General features: G+C 45.6%; 1 protein-coding gene across 1 annotated transcript in view; it reads left to right on the top strand.

Annotated features, from left to right (window-relative positions):
- Window positions 1-22,819, top strand: part of EFEMP1 (EGF-like fibulin extracellular matrix protein 1) — a 582,872-nt gene that overhangs the window by 486,109 nt on the left and 73,944 nt on the right. The window contains exon 8 of the mRNA XM_086927496.1: window positions 11,205-11,324. Within this exon, the coding sequence (XP_086783622.1) occupies window positions 11,205-11,324 (120 nt within the window). The remainder of the gene's footprint in view (window positions 1-11,204; window positions 11,325-22,819) is intronic.

A 22,819-nucleotide genomic window follows, 5' to 3' on the forward strand; every position in this document is an offset into this window, starting at 1 on the left:
AGGATGGGAAACCGGAAACAGTTCTGAAGTTTTTGGAAGACGGGAGGGAGTGACCCTCCCGGCCGTATTTATTAAAATATGAAACAAAATTAAAACATTAAATCAACAGTTTCATCTTATGTACAATTTCATTACCACATTGCGATGTTTGGCTAACCTTAACATATCCTCTAATACAAAGGTTCTCCTAGCCGAACTAACATCCTACCAACATTTACTTAACTTTTGAAATTGTACATCCTAACGTTTAAGGGCCAACGGCAAGGTCGTAACCGGTGTCAAGATCCCTAACCCAGACATATCCCCCTCACTTGTGAGGGCCGGCACGGAGGCATACCTCAAGTGCAACTACCAATTTCCCTTGACTTGACGGGGGCCCCAATAAAACTCGACGCCACTTAAAGGTCGTACGAGGACTCGTGTGAGGTATCTAGAAGGTAGCGTAGACCCCCCCCCAAACCCCACACAACTTACCACATCTGCCGTCGCAGACGTCCTGGCCCCGGGAAATTCCCCAGGAGGGGGCTGTAACCCCTCCTACCCATGAAGGGGCCTTGACCGCCTTCCCTTTCCTTTCGGCGACCCATCCTTAGAAGGGACCGCCTCCCCGTTGAGGGGCCAATGGCCACCTCCCCCGAGCGCCCCCATCCGTAATGGGTGACGCCCACTCATAGGGATCTTCCAATTAGTGCTCACCGACCATGACCTTACCGCCCGACCAAAATAAATACGACAATGATAACTAAATAACTAAAGACTAAATATAACAGACAGTAGCAACAACAACTTTATTCAAAGCATGCTCACTGATGAACACTAAAGCAGAATTACTTTATTTGCAAAACATAACACAAACAATCATTCTTTATTGCATACTCAAAATCTCCACGATAATACCACAACCTGTAAACGAAAATCAGAATTTATCCATCAAACTTTATTTAAAACCACTCGCTGTCTTCAGGGGCTGGTGGGTGGGTCAAAATTGGCTCTTCGTTCCGTCTCGAGCTCACGTGCAGCGAGGAGGTGCAGCTTCAGAGCACAGGAACAAGAGGATGCTTTCTGGTCTTGTTCCTCCTTTTATCCGTCTTCAGGGCGGGCGTAAACCCGCCCCTGCCTGCCCCAAGGGCGTGGCCAGCCGCGTCAGTGTCTAGGCCAACCCACTCTAGGGCGGGAAAAGGCGTGCCCCGGCTACGCCGCTTCGGGCATACCAGCCGAGACTCGCCTCCCGCCCAAGATGGCTTCCCGGGGGGATCGTGGTACTCTGCCATACGTTCGGGGGGACCGATTGGTCGCCCCTTTCCATATGGCTGAGATACCCGCCACCCCCTCTCAACACAATCCCCAAGGATGGGAAACCGGAAACAGTTCTGAAGTTTTTGGAAGACGGGAGGGAGTGACCCCCCCGGCCGTATTTATTAAAATATGAAACAAAATTAAAACATTAAATCAACAGTTTCATCTTATGTACAATTTCATTACCACATTGCGATGTTTGGCTAACCTTAACATATCCTCTAATACAAAGGTTCTCCTAGCCGAACTAACATCCTACCAACATTTACTTAACTTTTGAAATTGTACATCCTAACGTTTAAGGGCCAACGGCAAGGTCGTAACCGGTGTCAAGATCCCTAACCCAGACATATCCCCCTCACTTGTGAGGGCCGGCACGGAGGCATACCTCAAGTGCAACTACCAATTTCCCTTGACTTGACGGGGGCCCCAATAAAACTCGACGCCACTTAAAGGTCGTACGAGGACTCGTGTGAGGTATCTAGAAGGTAGCGTAGACCCCCCCCCAAACCCCACACAACTTACCACATCTGCCGTCGCAGACGTCCTGGCCCCGGGAAATTCCCCAGGAGGGGGCTGTAACCCCTCCTACCCATGAAGGGGCCTTGACCGCCTTCCCTTTCCTTTCGGCGACCCATCCTTAGAAGGGACCGCCTCCCCGTTGAGGGGCCAATGGCCACCTCCCCCGAGCGCCCCCATCCGTAATGGGTGACGCCCACTCATAGGGATCTTCCAATTAGTGCTCACCGACCATGACCTTACCGCCACAGGTCCGGATAGTTGACCGGCTATCCGGACCCCCCCACCACACTCCTACCTAAAGGTCATGTTTTAACGTCCTCAGCCAAGCTATGAAGTCTCCTATGAGTAACTCATTCCCCACCCGAGACAAATGAACACCATCCTCCAAGTACATACTGTCATCATTAATACACCCATGCGAAATAGAATGCAGTGCATTGGAACGGAACAACCTACTCACTTTGTTATTAATTTTTCTCACAGAATGATTTACAGCAGAAACAGAAAAAGCCCCCCGCCACACTTTTCGTGGGATCATATGGGACCATGCAATTGTGCACCCTGGAACTCTCCTCGCTAACCAACTTACAGTGGAAAGCATCGCCTCCAGGAGAAGTCGTCTACCAATGGTGACCAAATCATTGCCCCCAAGATGTACTATGACTACAGACGGCGGTGACCTCGTCCGCCCTAGCAAACCCTCGAAAAGTGATTGAAACTGGTCAATACAGAGACCGCCCTTTCCGTAGAAGGACACACTGTACCCGTATTCCCCAGCCACGTGCACCATGTCACCTGCCTTGAATACGTCCGCGGCACGCCTCACGTATGAGTGGCCCACGACCCACACCTCCTTTTTCACAGCCGGTGATGTCTGACCGCTGGCCCGGTGTTGGGTCGACTGCATAGTCCGCCCCGCCTCGTAGGCTTGCGTAACTGAAAACCAAACAAAACAAGAAGCGTGAGTACATCATTACAGCTTCACAACATGTGCAAACGCACATACCTTTTATAACAATTGGAGGACCAACGCCCCACACGTTTAACTTGTTCCACATTCAGACCCCTGGCTGTAGCCTCTGTAGCAGCCCCTATCCGAAAGGAATGGGTCCCAAACTCGCCCGGGTTCAAGCCCGCAGCTGTAATCGACATCGCAAGCACCCGCTGAAACTGAAACCTTGTCAGTGGGGTGGCGTTCACGTGTCTCAACAAGGTCCCCCCCCATGATGCCACCCTTCGTGTTAAATAATCCTCTAAACACTTCACTGGGCACATGGACGACCCGGGAATCCTGCGTATAATTATGCAGTCACCCATCCCACTCTGATCGGTCTTGGACCTCACAAACGAGACAGTCATTGTCTCCCCTCTGATCTGAACGTGCTCTGCGCACAGTCCTCCCGTCACATCCTGCTTGTTCCTCGCCACTAATTCGCTTACCCGCATAGCCCCATGAAATGCCAGCGTAAAAGCGGCTCGGAATAACACTGTCTCAAACTGAGATGAACATGTTGTAGGGAGTCTGGATAATAACTGGGCCAACCTATCCAAACCTATCGGGCGCCTCTCATCTACTCTGCGACCCTCAAGGCGTTGCCACCCACGTAGCGCTTTTTGCACAACGAAAGACGCTGTCGGGTCCTGGATCCCATGAGCCCTAGCAACAAAGGAAATGGCAGCCCGATGCCTCTGGGCCGTGGCCACCGATTTCCCTGCCAGATGTAACGACATCAGAAAGTTCACTACCCATTCCTCCTGGCCCCAAAGCTCCTCTCTAGCAGTCCCTAAAAAGGCTAAATAGGACCGGAACGCCCCTTCGTATGCCTTCCTCGTCCTGGGTGCTAAACTCTCTCCCACGAGGTTACGAAGTTCGGGGCACCGAGAGACCAGAGAGCTTCGGGAAAGGGTGCTGGCTCCGGGTCCGCTGTGGGAAGAAAACCCCAGAAGGCCTGCATACGAAAACGAGAAAGGGCATCAGCCGCCTGGTTCATTACCCCCGGGACATGTCTTGCTTTGAATAGCACATTCAATTGCATACACAGTAATACGATTTCCTTAAGCAGTCTCAAAATCCATTTGCATCGTGCTGCCTGGCTATTGATACACTCAACCACGGTCATATTGTCAGACCAAAATACCACAGAGTGATCTCTGAACCCTTCGGGCCACGTTCTCAGGGCCACCAAAATGGGGAAAAGTTCCAGGAAAGCAATGTTACTTGTCAGTCCACTGTTATGCCACCATGCCGGCCATTTTTGTGCAGACCATCGAGTGCCGAAAATGGCACCAAAACCCATGCTCCCTGCCGAATCTGTCCACAGCCCCAGCTCCTCAGAGGACACGGCCGGTTTGTTCCAGACGACTCGACCATTGAAATCCGCCAGAAATGCCAACCAAATGCGCATGTCCTGGCGGACCTCTGCCGAGAGCCTTGTGCGATGATGGCCCTCCTTCAGTCCGACCATGGCTTGAGCGATCGAACCGGAAAAAGGGCGGGCCATTGGTATAACTCTTAGGGCGAAATTCAACTGTCCCACTAACTGCTGTAATTGATGCAGCTTAACCTTAGATTCACTCATACACATTTGCAGGGATGCCCTGAACTTTAACACTTTATCACCTGGCAAACGGAAACAACCTTCTCCGGAGTCTAACTCGATCCCCAGAAACTCGAGCCAAGTCGAAGGACCCGCCGTCTTACCTGGTGCCAATGGCACGCCAAACTGATTCATTAAAACACAAAATGCAGCCAAAGCTTGCCCACATTCCGGATCCCCGGCTGCCCCCAGGAACAAAAAATCATCGAGATAATGCATCACATGTTGGAAACCCGTCTTCTTAGTGAAGACCCATTGTAGGAAACTACTGAATTTCTCGAAATAGGCACAAGATATAGAGCATCCCATCGGCATACACCTATCCATGTAATACTGACCCTGAAACATGAATCCCAGGAGACGCTGATCGTCTGGATGTACCGGGAGCAACCGGAACGCTGACTCGATATCAGATTTTGCCATCAGCGCACCGGGCCCCAGGCGATTCAAAATGGCTACGGCCTCATCGAAGGATGCGTACCGCACCGAACACATTTCCGGGTCTATCGCTTCGTTTACAGACAGACCACGTGGGGCTGACAAATTATGTATCAGCCGAAACTCACCCGGGTCCTTCTTGGGGACCACTCCCAAAGGCGAACAAACAAAGTTAGCAACCGGGGGTACACTAAACGGACCGGCGACTCGACCTCGAGTAACCTCCTTCCGGATCTTTGCCTGTACCATGGTCGTATGCTGCAAGACCGATATCTGATTTTTGCATTTTTCCACACCCTGAAAGTCCCCCACTGGGATGCGGAAACCATATGAAAATCCGTTCCGCACCACCCCAGCGGAAGCACGATCCGGGTATTCACTGAGCCAGGGAATCATAGCCAAGGTATCAATCGGGGTAGGTAAAGGCGCCCCTCGGACTATGTTAGACCTGTTTGGCACCTCCTCTACCCCCGTTATCACCCGTTTTGGCTCTGCACGTGGACTCAGGATGGGATGATTGCCCACACCCACTACATTCGTGTCTAAATTTGCACGACCCCTGGGGCCTAGTACATTTACCCCTGTTAAAGTTCCAACAAACCCCCTTTTTACCTGCATTACCGGTAGGCCTCGAGTGATTGTCGGTACCCGTACCTGATCGAAAGGGCGTCCCCGCATACTGACGGGAGGATTCGCCCACGTTACTCCCTACCAATGGCAATTTCAACATACCAGTATCCTTCATCTTGGACCAGGACACAGAATCATAACAATCCCAAGTTAAGTTTTTATCATGTTCTTTTGCTTTTCTGAAAATATTATCATAGCAGAACCAATGATTACCCTCGTGTGATACAGAGTACCCCATGATCCGTGACTGATAAATCGGCAATTCGGGTAGCAATTCGGGCCTTCGTTCTCCCAAGATCGATGTGAAAACCCCCCACGCCTTGCCCCAATTGCCAATGTTTTCATTTACCTTAAAGGCGGCCATCTTTGCGCGCCAAACACTCGGATGCATGAGGTCCTTCTGACCTTTAACATGCTCCATCTCATAATGATCAGTAAGCAACGAGAAGATGTTTACATACTCCCCTGCTCATATCTTTTCTTTAATAGCTAAAGGGACATGCTGACCCAACTTCTCCCTTCGAGAGGGTGCCGACTCCTCCCTCGCAATCGGCAATGGCCGCTTACCTGAACCGGACGCTGTGTCTGTGACTGAAACCGTCCCCTGTGGCTTCTCCACGGCCGCAGCCGGCGTGGATACCCTCGCTGCTTCCCGTGTTTCACGCAGTTGCTTAATCAAGACCTGCGCGTCGACAGCCGTGGCGCCCTCGCTACCTTTACCCAACCACGCTGCTAATTGTGCTGCCAGCTCGGGCGGCATATCTTCCCCGGACACGGGGGTGACCACAACGGGAATCGGATTCCCTTCCTCCGGCACGGGAGTGGGTGCCTCGAGCGGGACACTGGGACCCGGGATATCTCCCCCAGCTGCTCCCCTCCTGGGCCTCTTGCCTTTTCCTCCCGGGGCTGCTCCCCCCAAAGGACGTTTCGGCCCCCCTTCCTCGTCTTTATCCATTCGCCTCTTTAGGTCGGTCACCTCTTTCATGAGAACACGCAGCATCTGGTCGGTAGTCATTCGCTTTCCTGCCTTCTTCGGCATTCTCCAACAGAGTATCTGGAAAACAAACAAGAACGATTACAACGCTCAAAATTGGCTCTTCGTTCCGTCTCGAGCTCACGTGCAGCGAGGAGGTGCAGCTTCAGAGCACAGGAACAAGAGGATGCTTTCTGGTCTTGTTCCTCCTTTTATCCGTCTTCAGGGCGGGCGTAAACCTGCCCCTGCCTGCCCCAAGGGCGTGGCCAGCCGCGTCAGTGTCTAGGCCAACCCACTCTAGGGCGGGAAAAGGCGTGCCCCGGCTACGCCGCTTCGGGCATACCAGCCGAGACTCGCCTCCCGCCCAAGATGGCTTCCCGGGGGGATCGTGGTACTCTGCCATACGTTCGGGGGGACCGATTGGTCGCCCCTTTCCATTAGCTGCTCTAGCCAGATATTTTAGTTTCAGCACTGTCTTACACTAATGACATACAAATCGGGGATCTCCATATCAGACAATATAGCAGCCACAAAAAAAAGTAAACTTTAAGAGCTGTATTTCCTCCGTTGTAGCTTGGATGAAATAAAACTATCTCAAGCTCAATGTAGAAAAGTCCCAAGTCCTTATTTTCGGGAAATACATTTCCACCTGGCCTGCCACTTAGTGACCTTCTGAGATGAAATCCACGCTTTCCCATTTGAAAACTGATGAACATTTGGGAGTCATCTTTGACAGCAATCTTTCATTTTCATCTCTCTTCTCAGAATGATATGCAAAATCATCCCTTTTCTTCTGGTAGCAAAACAGCAAACTGCTATTCATGCAATTACTACATCACATCTGGACTACTGCAATTTTCTCTGTTTCAGCCTCCCCTCATAATGCTTCAGAGACTGCAGATAACTCAGAATACTTCAATAAGACTACTACTTAAACTGTCCCCTTGTCCCCCCATCTCCAGTCACTGTGGCACCCTTCCTTGCCTGCCTACTCAACAGCGTATCTCCTTTTAAGGTCTTTTTTGTCCATTGGGCTTTTTACAACTTAGGGCTCATTTACCTTAGGAACAAGATTGTTCCCTTATCAATTCTCTCGGGCTCTAAGATCTTCTTTAGCTTGTAAAGCATCCTAGAATCTTCTGAAGCTTGCCTGGAGGCAGATTTTTCTCATTTTTTCAGAAAAACTCTGGCATTCTCTGTGCCTTATAACATCAGAAACATTCCTAATCATCTACCCATTTGGGCACAGTAGAAAACATGGCTATTCACTTGTGCCCACATGCATCAATATGGGCTTTTGCGATTTCTAATTTGCGAAAAATAGCAATTCGCAAATTAGAAATCGCAAAAGCCTATGCATGAATATTTTTGCTTTTTTTTTTCAATTCGGTAAAAATTGCTATTTTTACCGAATCGAATAAAAAATGCAATTTTCAAATTGCGAATTCGCAATTCCCATTCATTCCTATGGGCTGAAATTCCCATAGGAATGAATGGGAATTGCGAATTCGCAATTTGAAATCGCAATTCAACAAAGCATTTCAAGGGTGGAGAGGGGGGTCCAAATGACCCCCCCCTGCACCCATGAAATGCACTTTTACCTATAAGTTACATACACACATGTTCTAAGGACATGTGTGTCTGTAACTTAACAGTTTAAAAAATGCATTTTTGTGCATTTTTAAACAATTTCGCACTTGCAATTTGTAAAATCGCAAATTTTTTAAGAATGATGCATTGCATTTAAGGAATCGCAAAATTGCGATTCCTTAAATGCAATCACATTTTAGAAAATCGCAAAATTAGCGATTTTCAACAAAAACAAATGATGCATCTCAAAAAGCATTTTTGGAATCGCAAACGGCCGATTTTAAGGAATCGCACCGCTTGCGACTCCAAAAATGCTTGATGCATGTGGGCATTAGTGACTAAAGACCTTCAATTCCTGCTTCAATCCCTTAGTGCCAGAATACCCAACTTTGAACTTGCTTTGAAGATTATCAAACACACTTAGGGCTGATTACTAGTTTGGCGGTCTGAGGACTGCCAGGCTCACAGAGGTGTGAAGTGGCGGTCTATCAACCATCGCACCGGCGGTTCAACTGCCGGAATGCAACTTTGGCAGTAGAATCGCTATTGTGCCGCTACAACTGCCAGGGAACCAAGTTCCCTGGCAGTTCCACGGCAGTCAGTGGCTCACAATAAGCTGGCAGTGCCTCTGAGGCACCGCCAGGCATATTACAAGTTTCATAACCACCAGTAATGTCATGTAGGTTCTTCCTCCATAAAAAATGCTGGCAGTCATAAACTTGTGCCCCATGCATAGGGGTGTACGCAGGGGGTGCACTTGTTGTGCCCCCATGTCTGCATGCACCCCCAGTTCCAGAATGGCATGGACTTTCTAGTCTGGAACGCTCTGTGGCTGACCCACAGCACAGCCTTTCTAAGGATCTCCTATGAGCATTTGGAAAGCCAGTGCCATGGGCCAGCCACCACAGGACAGCCAGCCGGATCACAACTTGTAATCTAGCATGTAGCCGGCGGTCGACTTTGGCTGTGTGGTAGCAGGACCATGGAGTGCCGCCCGCTCCTGCAACGCCAAAGTCATAATCAGGCCTTATGTGCTCTTTTGATTTCATGGTCTTTAAAATGTGCCTCACCTGAAAGGGAAGTAGTTTCCTCCTGTCCACTAAAAGCAGAATTGTTTCTTCCATGTTATTAGTTATGGATTCATGGGGTGTACTTTAGGAGCATGGCACCAGTTGGCAGAAAGCTGGGGAATGTCACTGTTTCAACCCGCCGTCCCTCTCCCAAATAATACCTAGCTTCCCTCAAAGCAGACCATATAGCGAAAAAGCAATTAGCTAGGTTTGGAATGTCTTATATGGGCTAGAGTTTCAAACAGAGTAGATTGAAGTTAAAACAGGCATTAGATGTCATATTTACAGTGATATTTGTTTTGTAGAATTTGTCAATTTCTCTCAGTGTATTGTTATTTACAATAGAATTGTTAAGATTGATAATAATGTCCACAGTGATAGTAAATGCTGAATAAACTGGGCAATGCTCTGTTGACAAGTGCATGGGTGGAATGTGTACAAATGTCCATGTGGTAGATAAATGTATTCATGTTAAAACTGCATAGGTGACACACACTTAGCCAATCTTTGGAATATTTTGGTTGTATCGGCCATGTATATCAGTCGTGTGTGAGGTAGAGTTGCATCGGCATCTTGGTGTTTCAAAGTATTATTGTTTTGAGAATACATTCCACAGTGTTAGGACTTAAAATATATGTTTCACTATTTATTTTAATGAAATAAAATAAAATAAAAAGTAAAATAAAAGATATATGTAGATTTGACAATTAATTTCGAGAACAAATTTACAATAGTTTAAATTTTAAAAACGCAGATATGCTTGACCCTCACAAGCCTGTACAAAAAGGCACTCCTCACCAATTTTCTCTTTGCGCAGGTATCACATACCTTCTTGGTCATCTCCTACTCAGCTGCATTTAATCTCTGTGTGTGCTTGTGCGAGGAGGCCTGCAGAATTCTGTCACTGGCTACTCTGTTATTGTGAATATTATGACTCCCCAACCATCAAAGAGTGATCCTGTGACCCACGAATTGTCATAGTGTAGGTTCTGTAGGCACACTTCTTTCAAGGGTGTTCCTGGCTACACTGCTATTCTGTCATCATGTGGTCTCCCCTCCAGAATTACGAAGGAGTACACTACCTATCCACAGCAGAAGAAGTCTGTGACTCCAACCCCTTAATGTGTGGTATCCTATGGATCATGGGAATCTTCTTGCACCATCCTGGGGCACACTAATCATATGTCAACTCATCGCTGGTTGACATTCATATCACCTTCCCGAGGCAAAGGGATACCATCATGCATATTCTTTCTTTTGCATGCCTTGCACGCCTTTATGCAGCATCAACCATGGCTTCAGCAGGGCAAATGGCATACACCATTTACATAGGCCCACCCATTTTGATAATTGGGGCCTTACATAGTTGCAACAAATCATGCCATACCTTCATCAGTGAAAATACCCAACTGGTTCACATTTCCATCCATCAAACAAGGGCACAGTAAGATTTTGGAAGGATAAAACCCAGTGGCATAGGTAGCCGTTGTGCAGCCTGTGGTGGTCTCTGCGTTTGGCACCCGGCGACCACATGTAAGGGGGCTGGGAGGTTGCTGGTAATTCCTGCGACAGCTGCCCCGCACTGACACAGGTAAGAGCGGGGGAGGCCTCCGCCCCCAAAACTAGTGACACCCGGGGTGGACCATCCCCCCTTGCTACACCACTGATAAAACCAGTGTTGTAGATTTGTAGGCAAAATTACAAATCCAGTTTTGATGTGATGACAAGCAAATGTTTAAAAAGTATGGTCGTTTTTATCTGTTGTTTCATTATTTGAATCAAACTGATACTTATGTTACAAATGTAGCAAATCATACTGCAGGTAATATGGTTTCGATTTACTTTACAAAACAAGTGGATAAGCTGTAAATCACTACAGCTACTGGTATCAGAATAACAGTCCCGGAAATGATTGATATCTTGCAGAGACACTGAACAGGTACCCACTCACTCCAGTTAGTGAAAGGAGCGCAACCAATCTGCCCATTCCTTGATGACCATTGAAAAAAGGAATGTACAGCAAGTGAAAAGTAGCACGCTTTGACTAATTATATCTCAGTAACAGTTGCACATTTTCGTGGTTTGCAGATATCGATGAATGTAGTCTCTCTGGTTACCTGTGCCAATATCAGTGTGTCAACGAACCAGGAAGATTTACGTGTGTGTGCCCTGATGGATACCAACTAGCCGGATCTCGATCATGTCAAGGTAAATGGATTTTAATTGTATATGGTCTTTCAACTTTCTTTACTTTGCAGTATTGAATTCCAGACTTGAGCAAACCAGTTGGGACCGTCATGCCCCTGAAAATTTCTGTCTGTGCAGAGGATCCTGATGTAGATTGTGGGACCTGTCAATCATTGCAAATCACAAATGGGGGAGAAAGCGACTTTCTGTTCATTTATTTATACATTGATGGATCTTCAACTTATGGGTGCTCCACATCGGAACATGGATCATTGTAACTGCGTTGCCCTTTTCATCATTGGGGAAGCCATGCTTTATGTTATGTTTCTCTATCATCACCTATGAATTTTATGTATCTGTGTTGACATTTTGTAAAACGCTGCACATCGCTGTGAAGCACTGGAAGGATAGTCTTCCCATAGTCCTGAATAGGTAGTTCCATTCAACTATGTAAAGTGCTTTTTCTACATCAAGAGGTGGCATTATTTTGGTACTCAGTCATTTCTGAAGCTCAGTATCAACAGCAGTATAAATTTCATATCATCTTGAGATGTTTGACTCGCTCATGTGGGTTAAGTTTCATGACCTTGAATACGTGTATATTTCGAAGTGTAGAAATAGGTGACTACCACTCCGTCTCTTGGTTTGAATGTCATTGGATCCACTATATATCTGGTGTCTGCTACCTAGAATTATTTACAAAAATGTAGCAGATTTTTGAAATTCCACCAGAAATCTATCAAAAGAAGATGGCAATGTCTGTGTCAATTTAGGGACCAATCTAATCTTTCCAGAACTGGCACAATACACAATTGTTGCGGAATGACGAAAGACGAGTTCTTAATGAAATACAAATATTTCTTTCAAAAATAAATATTAACATAAAGGCCCACATGCAGGCATAAGGTAACAGGTCAGATCAGGTGAAAGGAGACAGGTCGAATGAACAACATTGCATGACATCGTTCCATGATGACACATCATGACATTAGGTAATTGGATAACAGCATAAAAGGAAAAGAATCTAAAGAAAGAAAAAATACTAATAGAAATAGAAGAAACAAAAATTATATATACATAAATATGTACAACATCTCCCTGTTTTACTTTGAAGAAGACACAAATTAAAACAATGCAACATTTTCATAACGCTTGGGGATCCTGACTACTCTAGGTCTGAAATTAGAATGATCCTCACACTTGTCGTTTTCAGATTCAAGATTCTCATTTACAGTATCATGCTCAATACTAGATTCTTTCTGCAAAATATTTTCTTCATTTGCTTGAACGTCACTTTCGCTTAAAGTACAATCACTATTTTCAATAGGTACAAATGTACTTTCTAAACTTACAGAGTTACTTAAGGTATCATGGCAAGCATTAAAACTACAATTTCTTGTAGAATAACCTTCACAGTCTAACATACTGTCATTTAAATTTTCATTAACTTCAGACCTTTCTTTCAATATGATTTTTTCTTGACCATCTTTTAATTTAACAATATCATTTTTGCTCCACCATCCTCTTTGGCTCAAAAAGACAGCGCCTTGAGAAACATCTTTTACACAATAAGGAGCAGTGAAAGTGGATTCTCCTCTAGAATTTTATAGGGTTTCTTTATAATTACTCAGTCCCCTTTTTTGAATATTTTCAATTTTGCTTTGTTACTCTTATCACTATACATTTTAGTAAGTTTTTGCTTAGGCACAATTTTTTCTTGCACCTTATTTATTTTATCATTTATCACTTCTGTTTTGGTATTCTTACTAAACCAATTATTACATTTTGGTGTTAAGGCGTTATAGCATGTTCTTCCTTTCATTAAGTAAAATGGGGTGAGTTTTGTTACTTCTTTAGTGGTGCTGTTGTAACTGCTTACTTTTTCTCTTATGTAAACTTGCACAGATAAATGCGATGCTATTGCTAATTGAACACCTCCTTTTAAAAACCTATTCACTCTTTCTACCTGCCCATTAGAAGAAAGGCTATAAAGAGGAGTTTCTTCCTGTTTTATTCCTAGAATTTGTAAGAAATCAGTAATTTTTTAGAAACCAGTAGCGTTCCATTATCATATACCAGAATCTTTGGTTGACTCTCTGTAGCGAATATTCTTTTTAAAACTTCAATCACAACTTCTGTTGTAATATTTTGTACAAACTCATAATGGACCCATTTAGAGTAATATTCAGTTAATACAACCAAATATTTGCAATTGCTTTGTAAAAGATTAAATGGTCCAGAGAAATCGATTGCAACTTTCACCCACGATCCATCGGGTATTTCGACGACCTGCATTTCGTTTTTGCTAATTTTGCAGTGTTTATCAGCTTTTAAACATTGTTAACACTGGTGAATGTGAATGTTGACATCATTGTTTATTCCTGGTACCAATAATAACTTTGCAAAACTTTTTTGGTGGTAGTGCTGCCAGGGTGCCCCTTGTGTGCAAGAAGTATTAGTTTTTTGCGTAGTTTTAATTGTGGTATGAAAAGATCATGTCTTTTAAGGAAACCATTCTCTATGGTTAATTCGTCACTTACTTGTTGAAAACTTTTCATTTCAGTAGTTACATTTCTCATTGGAGTCCATTTTTTAGTGAGGGACTCAAAAACCTGCTTCATAATAACATCTTTTTCTTGAGTTTCTAACCATTCTCTTTCTGTGATTGATCCTTCACACATGACAGTGGCATCAATATGTGCAACCACACATTCTGTGTCCTCTAGACTATCCTCATCACTCTTAAGAATGGGTAAACGGTACAAACAATCTGCCTTAAGATGTAAACCACCTTTAATGTGTCGTATTTTAAAGTTCAATTCCTGTAATTTTGAAAGTAACCTGACTAGTCTAGAACTTGCTTTTCCATTTCCACAACCACATCGTCCATCATATATATTAGGGGCATATGATCTGTTATAATTTCAAATTATTTTCCCTATAAAAATTACTTTAACTTTTCCACAGCCCATACGCAAGCAAGTGTTTCGCGCTCAATGGTGTTGTAGCATTTTTCTGAATTACTGAGTCTTCTAAATATGCACTTGCGTCCACTGTTACAATATTTCTGAGAGTAGAATCAAAAGGATGGAATGTGGGTGCTTCAACAATAGACTTTTTAGTTTTTTCAAAAGCTATGTCTTGTTCATTTCCCCATTCATATTTCACTCCTTTGTGTAACAATTTTCTCAAAGGCTCAACCTTATCAGCATAACCAGACATAAAACGGGAATAATATTCCCTTAATCCCATAAATGATTTAAGTGTTTCTTTATCCCTGGGTTTAGGTGCCTCTCTGATTGCTTTTATCAAATCATTTTTGCATTTAATTCCTTCGGATGACAAGACATGTCCTAAATATTCAATGCTATTTTGCATGAATTTACATTTATCCTTTGAAACAGTCATGCCCCTTTCTTTCAGAATTGTTAAATCCTTATTTAAAATTTCATTATGTTCTAGTGCAGTTTTGGCATGCACAAGGATGCCATCTTGAAATGTTTCTACTCCATCAATTTTGCCAAAAAGTATATCCATTAATTTTTGGAATACACTAGATGCAGAAGCTAACCCGTATGGTAGTCTAATGTAGCTATACGCTCCAAATGGGGTTACAAACATAGTTAAATCTTTAGACTCCTCAGACAAACAGGTCTGGTGATATGCCAACTTTAGATCGATTCATGAAAAATACTTTGAACCAGCTGTAGATTTCAGAATTTCTTGTACCTTTGGCAAAGGATGACAATTAACAATTATGGTTTTATTAAGTGATATTAAGTCAGCACAGAGTCTAATGTCACCTGTTTTTTTTTTCTTGGCAACAACAATTGCTGAAACCCACTCTGAAGAATCAGTTGTCTCTATGACTCCTTCTTTGCATAATCTATCTAAAAGTTTTTTTAACTCATTCCGCACAGATAAAGGAATCGTTCTTACTTTATGTGAGACTGGAATGGCACCTTCTTAGCGTTTAATTTTGAGCTCAAATCCCTTAACACAAACAATTTCATCTTTAAAAATATCCTTATTTTGTTGTGTAACATAATCTAGAATATCATATTTTTTCGATATTTGTACATTGTTTACATATTCATCATCAAGAACAATTGGTTCTGTTGCACCTGGTTTTAGTATAATGCCAAGTTTAGCTAAATTTTTCCAACCCACCAGGTTGCGTCCTCATTCAGCTACATAAATCTTTGTATTGATTACTCTGCCCTTGAATGAGAGTGTGTCTTAGAAAATACCCAACCATATCGATATCATACTCTCCAAAAGCTTTTGGATTTACATCTGTTTCATTTAATTTTATTTTACTCCATTTCTCATTGTACGTAGTGTCAGAAATTATTGTTATTGGTGAACCTGAATCTGCCATTACTTTTAATTCAATTTCACTAATATGAACATTTCCATATGGTCCTTTAATTTTCCCATCGGCTAACTCTATTGACAAAACAATATTTGGGCACATTTTCTTATCGAATTCATCGATTGCATTTACTTTTACTTTGTCATTAGGAAAATATTTTTGCGGCCTACATGAGATTGTATGATGTCCACAGTTTTTACATGTCATTCATCTTTTCCCTAGTGCAGGGCAACCTTTAAAGTCAGCAAGATGTTCGTGTGAACCACATCTATAACAGATATAATTTTTACCTCCAGTTTTTCTTTCACCTTTAAATTTTTCATACTGTTTTTGTTCATATTTCTTTTTCTCCTTTAATGAGAAAGCATTAGTACTTGAACTAGCATTTGAAAATTATTTTGTAGATATTAACGATTGTTCTATCCCTTTCGCAATATCGATAACTTCCTGCAAAGTTGGGTTTCTACAAGCAAGTAATCTCTCTAGTACTTTCTTTGAAAAACAATAAAAAACAAATTGGTCCCTTATATAAGTATCAGCCATTTCTTCAAATTCACAGTTCTTTGCAAAAACGCGTAGGGCAGCAATGTATTCCTCTATTGTTTCTTCTTCATTTTGCTTTCTCATTGCAAATTTATGCCTGCTGATTATAATATTAATTCACAAAAGGGGGTGGTGATGAACAGAGTGTCTGAATTGAGCAGACCACTCTTACCCAGTCCAAAGATCAGGGCTTGATCCATCACCGTTATTTATCTCACTGCCCCATCCCAGCTCAGAACCTGGCTATATGCAAATCAGTCTGTCCCTGGCCCAGTGCATCATGGGAACAGGGCAGACTAAACTACCAAGCCAATTCTTTACCAGAAAGGAGACAAGCTACCGGGGACCGGTTTCTGGCATTTCAGCCGTCTTCGGCCCGGCTTGCTTGAATCCTGATGGAGCAGTGAGAATGGGACTCATGTCTGAGTATACCCTGCCACACCTATAGTGGCCAAAATCGATTCACAAAAGGGGGTGGTGATGAACAGAGTGTCTGAATTGAGCAGACCACTCTTACCCAGTCCAAAGATCAGGGCTTGATCCATCACCGTTATTTATCTCACTGCCCCATCCCAGCTCAGAACCTGGCTATATGCAAATCAGTCTGTCCCTGGCCCAGTGCATCATGGGAACAGGGCAGACTAAACTACCAAGCCAATTCTTTACCAGAAAGGAGACAAGCTACCGGGGACCGGTTTCTGGCATTTCAGCCGTCTTCGGCCCGGCTTGCTTGAATCCTGATGGAGCAGTGAGAAAGGGACTCATGTCTGAGTATACCCTGCCACACCTGTAGTGGCCAAAATCGATTCACAAAAGGGGGTGGTGATGAACAGAGTGTCTGAATTGAGCAGACCACTCTTACCCAGTCCAAAGATCAGGGCTTGATCCATCACCGTTATTTATCTCACTGCCCCATCCCAGCTCAGAACCTGGCTATATGCAAATCAGTCTGTCCCTGGCCCAGTGCATCATGGGAACAGGGCAGACTAAACTACCAAGCCAATTCTTTACCAGAAAGGAGACAAGCTACCGGGGACCGGTTTCTGGCATTTCAGCCGTCTTCGGCCCGGCTTGCTTGAATCCTGATGGAGCAGTGAGAAAGGGACTCATGTCTGAGTATACCCTGCCACACCTGTAGTGGCCAAAATCGATTCACAAAAGGGGGTGGTGATGAACAGAGTGTCTGAATTGAGCAGACCACTCTTACCCAGTCCAAAGATCAGGGCTTGATCCATCACCGTTATTTATCTCACTGCCCCATCCCAGCTCAGAACCTGGCTATATGCAAATCAGTCTGTCCCTGGCCCAGTGCATCATGGGAACAGGGCAGACTAAACTACCAAGCCAATTCTTTACCTGAAAGGAGACAAGCTACCGGGGACCGGTTTCTGGCATTTCAGCCGTCTTCGGCCCGGCTTGCTTGAATCCTGATGGAGCAGTGAGAAAGGGACTCATGTCTGAGTATACCCTGCCACACCTGTAGTGGCCAAAATCGATTCACAAAAGGGGGTGGTGATGAACAGAGTGTCTGAATTGAGCAGACCACTCTTACCCAGTCCAAAGATCAGGGCTTGATCCATCACGGTTATTTATCTCACTGCCCCATCCCAGCGCAGAACCTGGCTATATGCAAATCAGTCTGTCCCTGGCCCAGTGCATCATGGGAACAGGGCAGACTAAACTACCAAGCCAATTCTTTACCAGAAAGGAGACAAGCTACCGGGGACCGGTTTCTGGCATTTCAGCCGTCTTCGGCCCGGCTTGCTTGAATCCTGATGGAGCAGTGAGAAAGGGACTCATTCCTGAGTATACCCTGCCACACCTGTAGTGGCCAAAATCGATTCACAAAAGGGGGTGGTGATGAACAGAGTGTCTGAATTGAGCAGACCACTCTTACCCAGTCCAAAGATCAGGGCTTGATCCATCACCGTTATTTATCTCACTGCCCCATCCCAGCTCAGAACCTGGCTATATGCAAATCAGTCTGTCCCTGGCCCAGTGCATCATGGGAACAGGGCAGACTAAACTACCAAGCCAATTCTTTACCAGAAAGGAGACAAGCTACCGGGGACCGGTTTCTGGCATTTCAGCCGTCTTCGGCCCGGCTTGCTTGAATCCTGATGGAGCAGTGAGAAAGGGACTCATGTCTGAGTATACCCTGCCACACCTGTAGTGGCCAAAATCGATTCACAAAAGGGGGTGGTGATGAACAGAGTGTCTGAATTGAGCAGACCACTCTTACCCAGTCCAAAGATCAGGGCTTGATCCATCACCGTTATTTATCTCACTGCCCCATCCCAGCTCAGAACCTGGCTATATGCAAATCAGTCTGTCCCTGGCCCAGTGCATCATGGGAACAGGGCAGACTAAACTACCAAGCCAATTCTTTACCAGAAAGGAGACAAGCTACCGGGGACCGGTTTCTGGCATTTCAGCCGTCTTCGGCCCGGCTTGCTTGAATCCTGATGGAGCAGTGAGAAAGGGACTCATGTCTGAGTATACCCTGCCACACCTGTAGTGGCCAAAATCGATTCACAAAAGGGGGTGGTGATGAACAGAGTGTCTGAATTGAGCAGACCACTCTTACCCAGTCCAAAGATCAGGGCTTGATCCATCACCGTTATTTATCTCACTGCCCCATCCCAGCTCAGAACCTGGCTATATGCAAATCAGTCTGTCCCTGGCCCAGTGCATCATGGGAACAGGGCAGACTAAACTACCAAGCCAATTCTTTACCAGAAAGGAGACAAGCTACCGGGGACCGGTTTCTGGCATTTCAGCCGTCTTCGGCCCGGCTTGCTTGAATCCTGATGGAGCAGTGAGAAAGGGACTCATGTCTGAGTATACCCTGCCACACCTGTAGTGGCCAAAATCGATTCACAAAAGGGGGTGGTGATGAACAGAGTGTCTGAATTGAGCAGACCACTCTTACCCAGTCCAAAGATCAGGGCTTGATCCATCACCGTTATTTATCTCACTGCCCCATCCCAGCTCAGAACCTGGCTATATGCAAATCAGTCTGTCCCTGGCCCAGTGCATCATGGGAACAGGGCAGACTAAACTACCAAGCCAATTCTTTACCAGAAAGGAGACAAGCTACCGGGGACCGGTTTCTGGCATTTCAGCCGTCTTCGGCCCGGCTTGCTTGAATCCTGATGGAGCAGTGAGAAAGGGACTCATGTCTGAGTATACCCTGCCACACCTGTAGTGGCCAAAATCGATTCACAAAAGGGGGTGGTGATGAACAGAGTGTCTGAATTGAGCAGACCACTCTTACCCAGTCCAAAGATCAGGGCTTGATCCATCACCGTTATTTATCTCACTGCCCCATCCCAGCTCAGAACCTGGCTATATGCAAATCAGTCTGTCCCTGGCCCAGTGCATCATGGGAACAGGGCAGACTAAACTACCAAGCCAATTCTTTACCAGAAAGGAGACAAGCTACCGGGGACCGGTTTCTGGCATTTCAGCCGTCTTCGGCCCGGCTTGCTTGAATCCTGATGGAGCAGTGAGAAAGGGACTCATGTCTGAGTATACCCTGCCACACCTGTAGTGGCCAAAATCGATTCACAAAAGGGGGTGGTGATGAACAGAGTGTCTGAATTGAGCAGACCACTCTTACCCAGTCCAAAGATCAGGGCTTGATCCATCACCGTTATTTATCTCACTGCCCCATCCCAGCTCAGAACCTGGCTATATGCAAATCAGTCTGTCCCTGGCCCAGTGCATCATGGGAACAGGGCAGACTAAACTACCAAGCCAATTCTTTACCAGAAAGGAGACAAGCTACCGGGGACCGGTTTCTGGCATTTCAGCCGTCTTCGGCCCGGCTTGCTTGAATCCTGATGGAGCAGTGAGAAAGGCACTCATGTCTGAGTATACCCTGCCACACCTGTAGTGGCCAAAATCGATTCACAAAAGGGGGTGGTGATGAACAGAGTGTCTGAATTGAGCAGACCACTCTTACCCAGTCCAAAGATCAGGGCTTGATCCATCACCGTTATTTATCTCACTGCCCCATCCCAGCTCAGAACCTGGCTATATGCAAATCAGTCTGTCCCTGGCCCAGTGCATCATGGGAACAGGGCAGACTAAACTACCAAGCCAATTCTTTACCAGAAAGGAGACAAGCTACCGGGGACCAGTTTCTGGCATTTCAGCCGTCTTCGGCCCGGCTTGCTTGAATACTGATGGAGCAGTGAGAAAGGGACTCATGTCTGAGTATACCCTGCCACACCTGTAGTGGCCAAAATCGATTCACAAAAGGGGGTGGTGATGAACAGAGTGTCTGAATTGAGCAGACCACTCTTACCCAGTCCAAAGATCAGGGCTTGATCCATCACCGTTATTTATCTCACTGCCCCATCCCAGCTCAGAACCTGGCTATATGCAAATCAGTCTGTCCCTGGCCCAGTGCATCATGGGAAAAGGGCAGACTAAACTACCAAGCCAATTCTTTACCAGAAAGGAGACAAGCTACCGGGGACGGGTTTCTGGCATTTCAGCCGTCTTCGGCCCGGCTTGCTTGAATCCTGATGGAGCAGTGAGAAAGGGACTCATGTCTGAGTATACCCTGCCACACCTGTAGTGGCCAAAATCGATTCACAAAAGGGGGTGGTGATGAACAGAGTGTCTGAATTGAGCAGACCACTCTTACCCAGTCCAAAGATCAGGGCTTGATCCATCACCGTTATTTATCTCACTGCCCCATCCCAGCTCAGAACCTGGCTATATGCAAATCAGTCTGTCCCTGGCCCAGTGCATCATGGGAACAGGGCAGACTAAACTACCAAGCCAATTCTTTACCAGAAAGGAGACAAGCTACCGGGGACCGGTTTCTGGCATTTCAGCCGTCTTCGGCCCGGCTTGCTTGAATCCTGATGGAGCAGTGAGAAAGGGACTCATGTCTGAGTATACCCTGCCACACCTGTAGTGGCCAAAATCGATTCACAAAAGGGGGTGGTGATGAACAGAGTGTCTGAATTGAGCAGACCACTCTTACCCAGTCCAAAGATCAGGGCTTGATCCATCACCGTTATTTATCTCACTGCCCCATCCCAGCTCAGAACCTGGCTATATGCAAATCAGTCTGTCCCTGGCCCAGTGCATCATGGGAACAGGGCAGACTAAACTACCAAGCCAATTCTTTACCAGAAAGGAGACAAGCTACCGGGGACCGGTTTCTGGCATTTCAGCCGTCTTCGGCCCGGCTTGCTTGAATCCTGATGGAGCAGTGAGAAAGGCACTCATGTCTGAGTATACCCTGCCACACCTGTGAAGTAATTCATCGGGTTCTCAAGGCCTACACGCTCCAAAGATAACCCACTCACATTCAAGAACTGTTGGCACGGAAGCTGTAAAAGGCAAAGAACAAGTTTATTAAGACCCCATGGGGTGGTGGTACACTCAAACAGCACCCTTCGGTAATGCAAGAGGTATCACACCGAACACCGGTGTGACCCCGTTTATATACAGTTTTGGGGCAATAAAAGATAGGCGGCACAAGTAAGAACACATTTAAGGACATATATGGTCATGTTTTGGAATACTGCCAGCTCATTGGAGGGGGCACAACTCCGCTGGTCAGTTTGATGCACATTCCAGAAGGTTTACGGGTCAGTGGGAACTGCGCATGTGCGGCTTGACCAGTACTAAAAATAGCTTGTTGCTGGGCAGAAAGGAGTGGTCAGCGGAACGGACAACGGACTAAAGGGCACGTCGGCCACGAGGCCGCTCATGATCTAAGATGGCCGCTGCAACATTCAAAATGGCGTTTTCATATATAGCCAAGTTAAGGAGGACAACGTATAGGTTCAGCTAATCGCTAACGCGGCCGGGCCAATTACAACAGACGACCCTTTTAGCGGTTAGCTGAATCTACCTCATAGTGAACATAGTTAGGATGTTCGTCCTCGATGTCTATTAACATTATTTGTGTTACCTCCTTGTGAAGCATCATTTTGTCATGGGCAAGAGCTCGTCTTGATGGTATACAAGCTGATAAACACATTGAACATAAAGCTGGACCACATTGAATACATAAACATATGGAAAACATTGCTCCCACAAGTATACAGAGAATTGTCAACAGTTTCCAGCCCCAAGTTGCAATCATAGACCAGAACCATCCTGAAAGTGTCCAAGTTCCATTGTCTGGGTGGATTTCAGCAGCTATTTTATGAAGCTTGGAGATAGCATCATACACAGATGGAGAATTGTCCGGGACATATACGCAACAGCTGCTTCCGATAATTCTACATGCCCCCCCACGATCAGCCAAAACAACGTCCAACACCATCCTGTTTTGGAGGGTGACAATTCTGGAAATCTGTAGTTCCTCGGTAATATTCCCAAGAGCAGCGGCAGTGTCATTCGCAACAGCCTCGACAACGCGTGTCAGTCGTCTGATTTTCCGGCTGTTCAATGCAGCCCCCACAAAGGAGAATAGTCCCAGATTAAAATCCACATATTGCTGTAATGCAGTGTCCGTTTGATCAATGTCCTCTAGGGCAACAGTTCGTTTAACCCTGTTCAGAACGAAATCGTGATATAACGTGTAATCGTTGTGGTACATTGGAGGGGCAATGAATACAGGAGG

Source organism: Lissotriton vulgaris, chromosome 6 (assembly GCF_964263255.1).
Source record: "Lissotriton vulgaris chromosome 6, aLisVul1.2, whole genome shotgun sequence".
Taxonomy (NCBI): Eukaryota; Metazoa; Chordata; class Amphibia; order Caudata; family Salamandridae; genus Lissotriton; species Lissotriton vulgaris.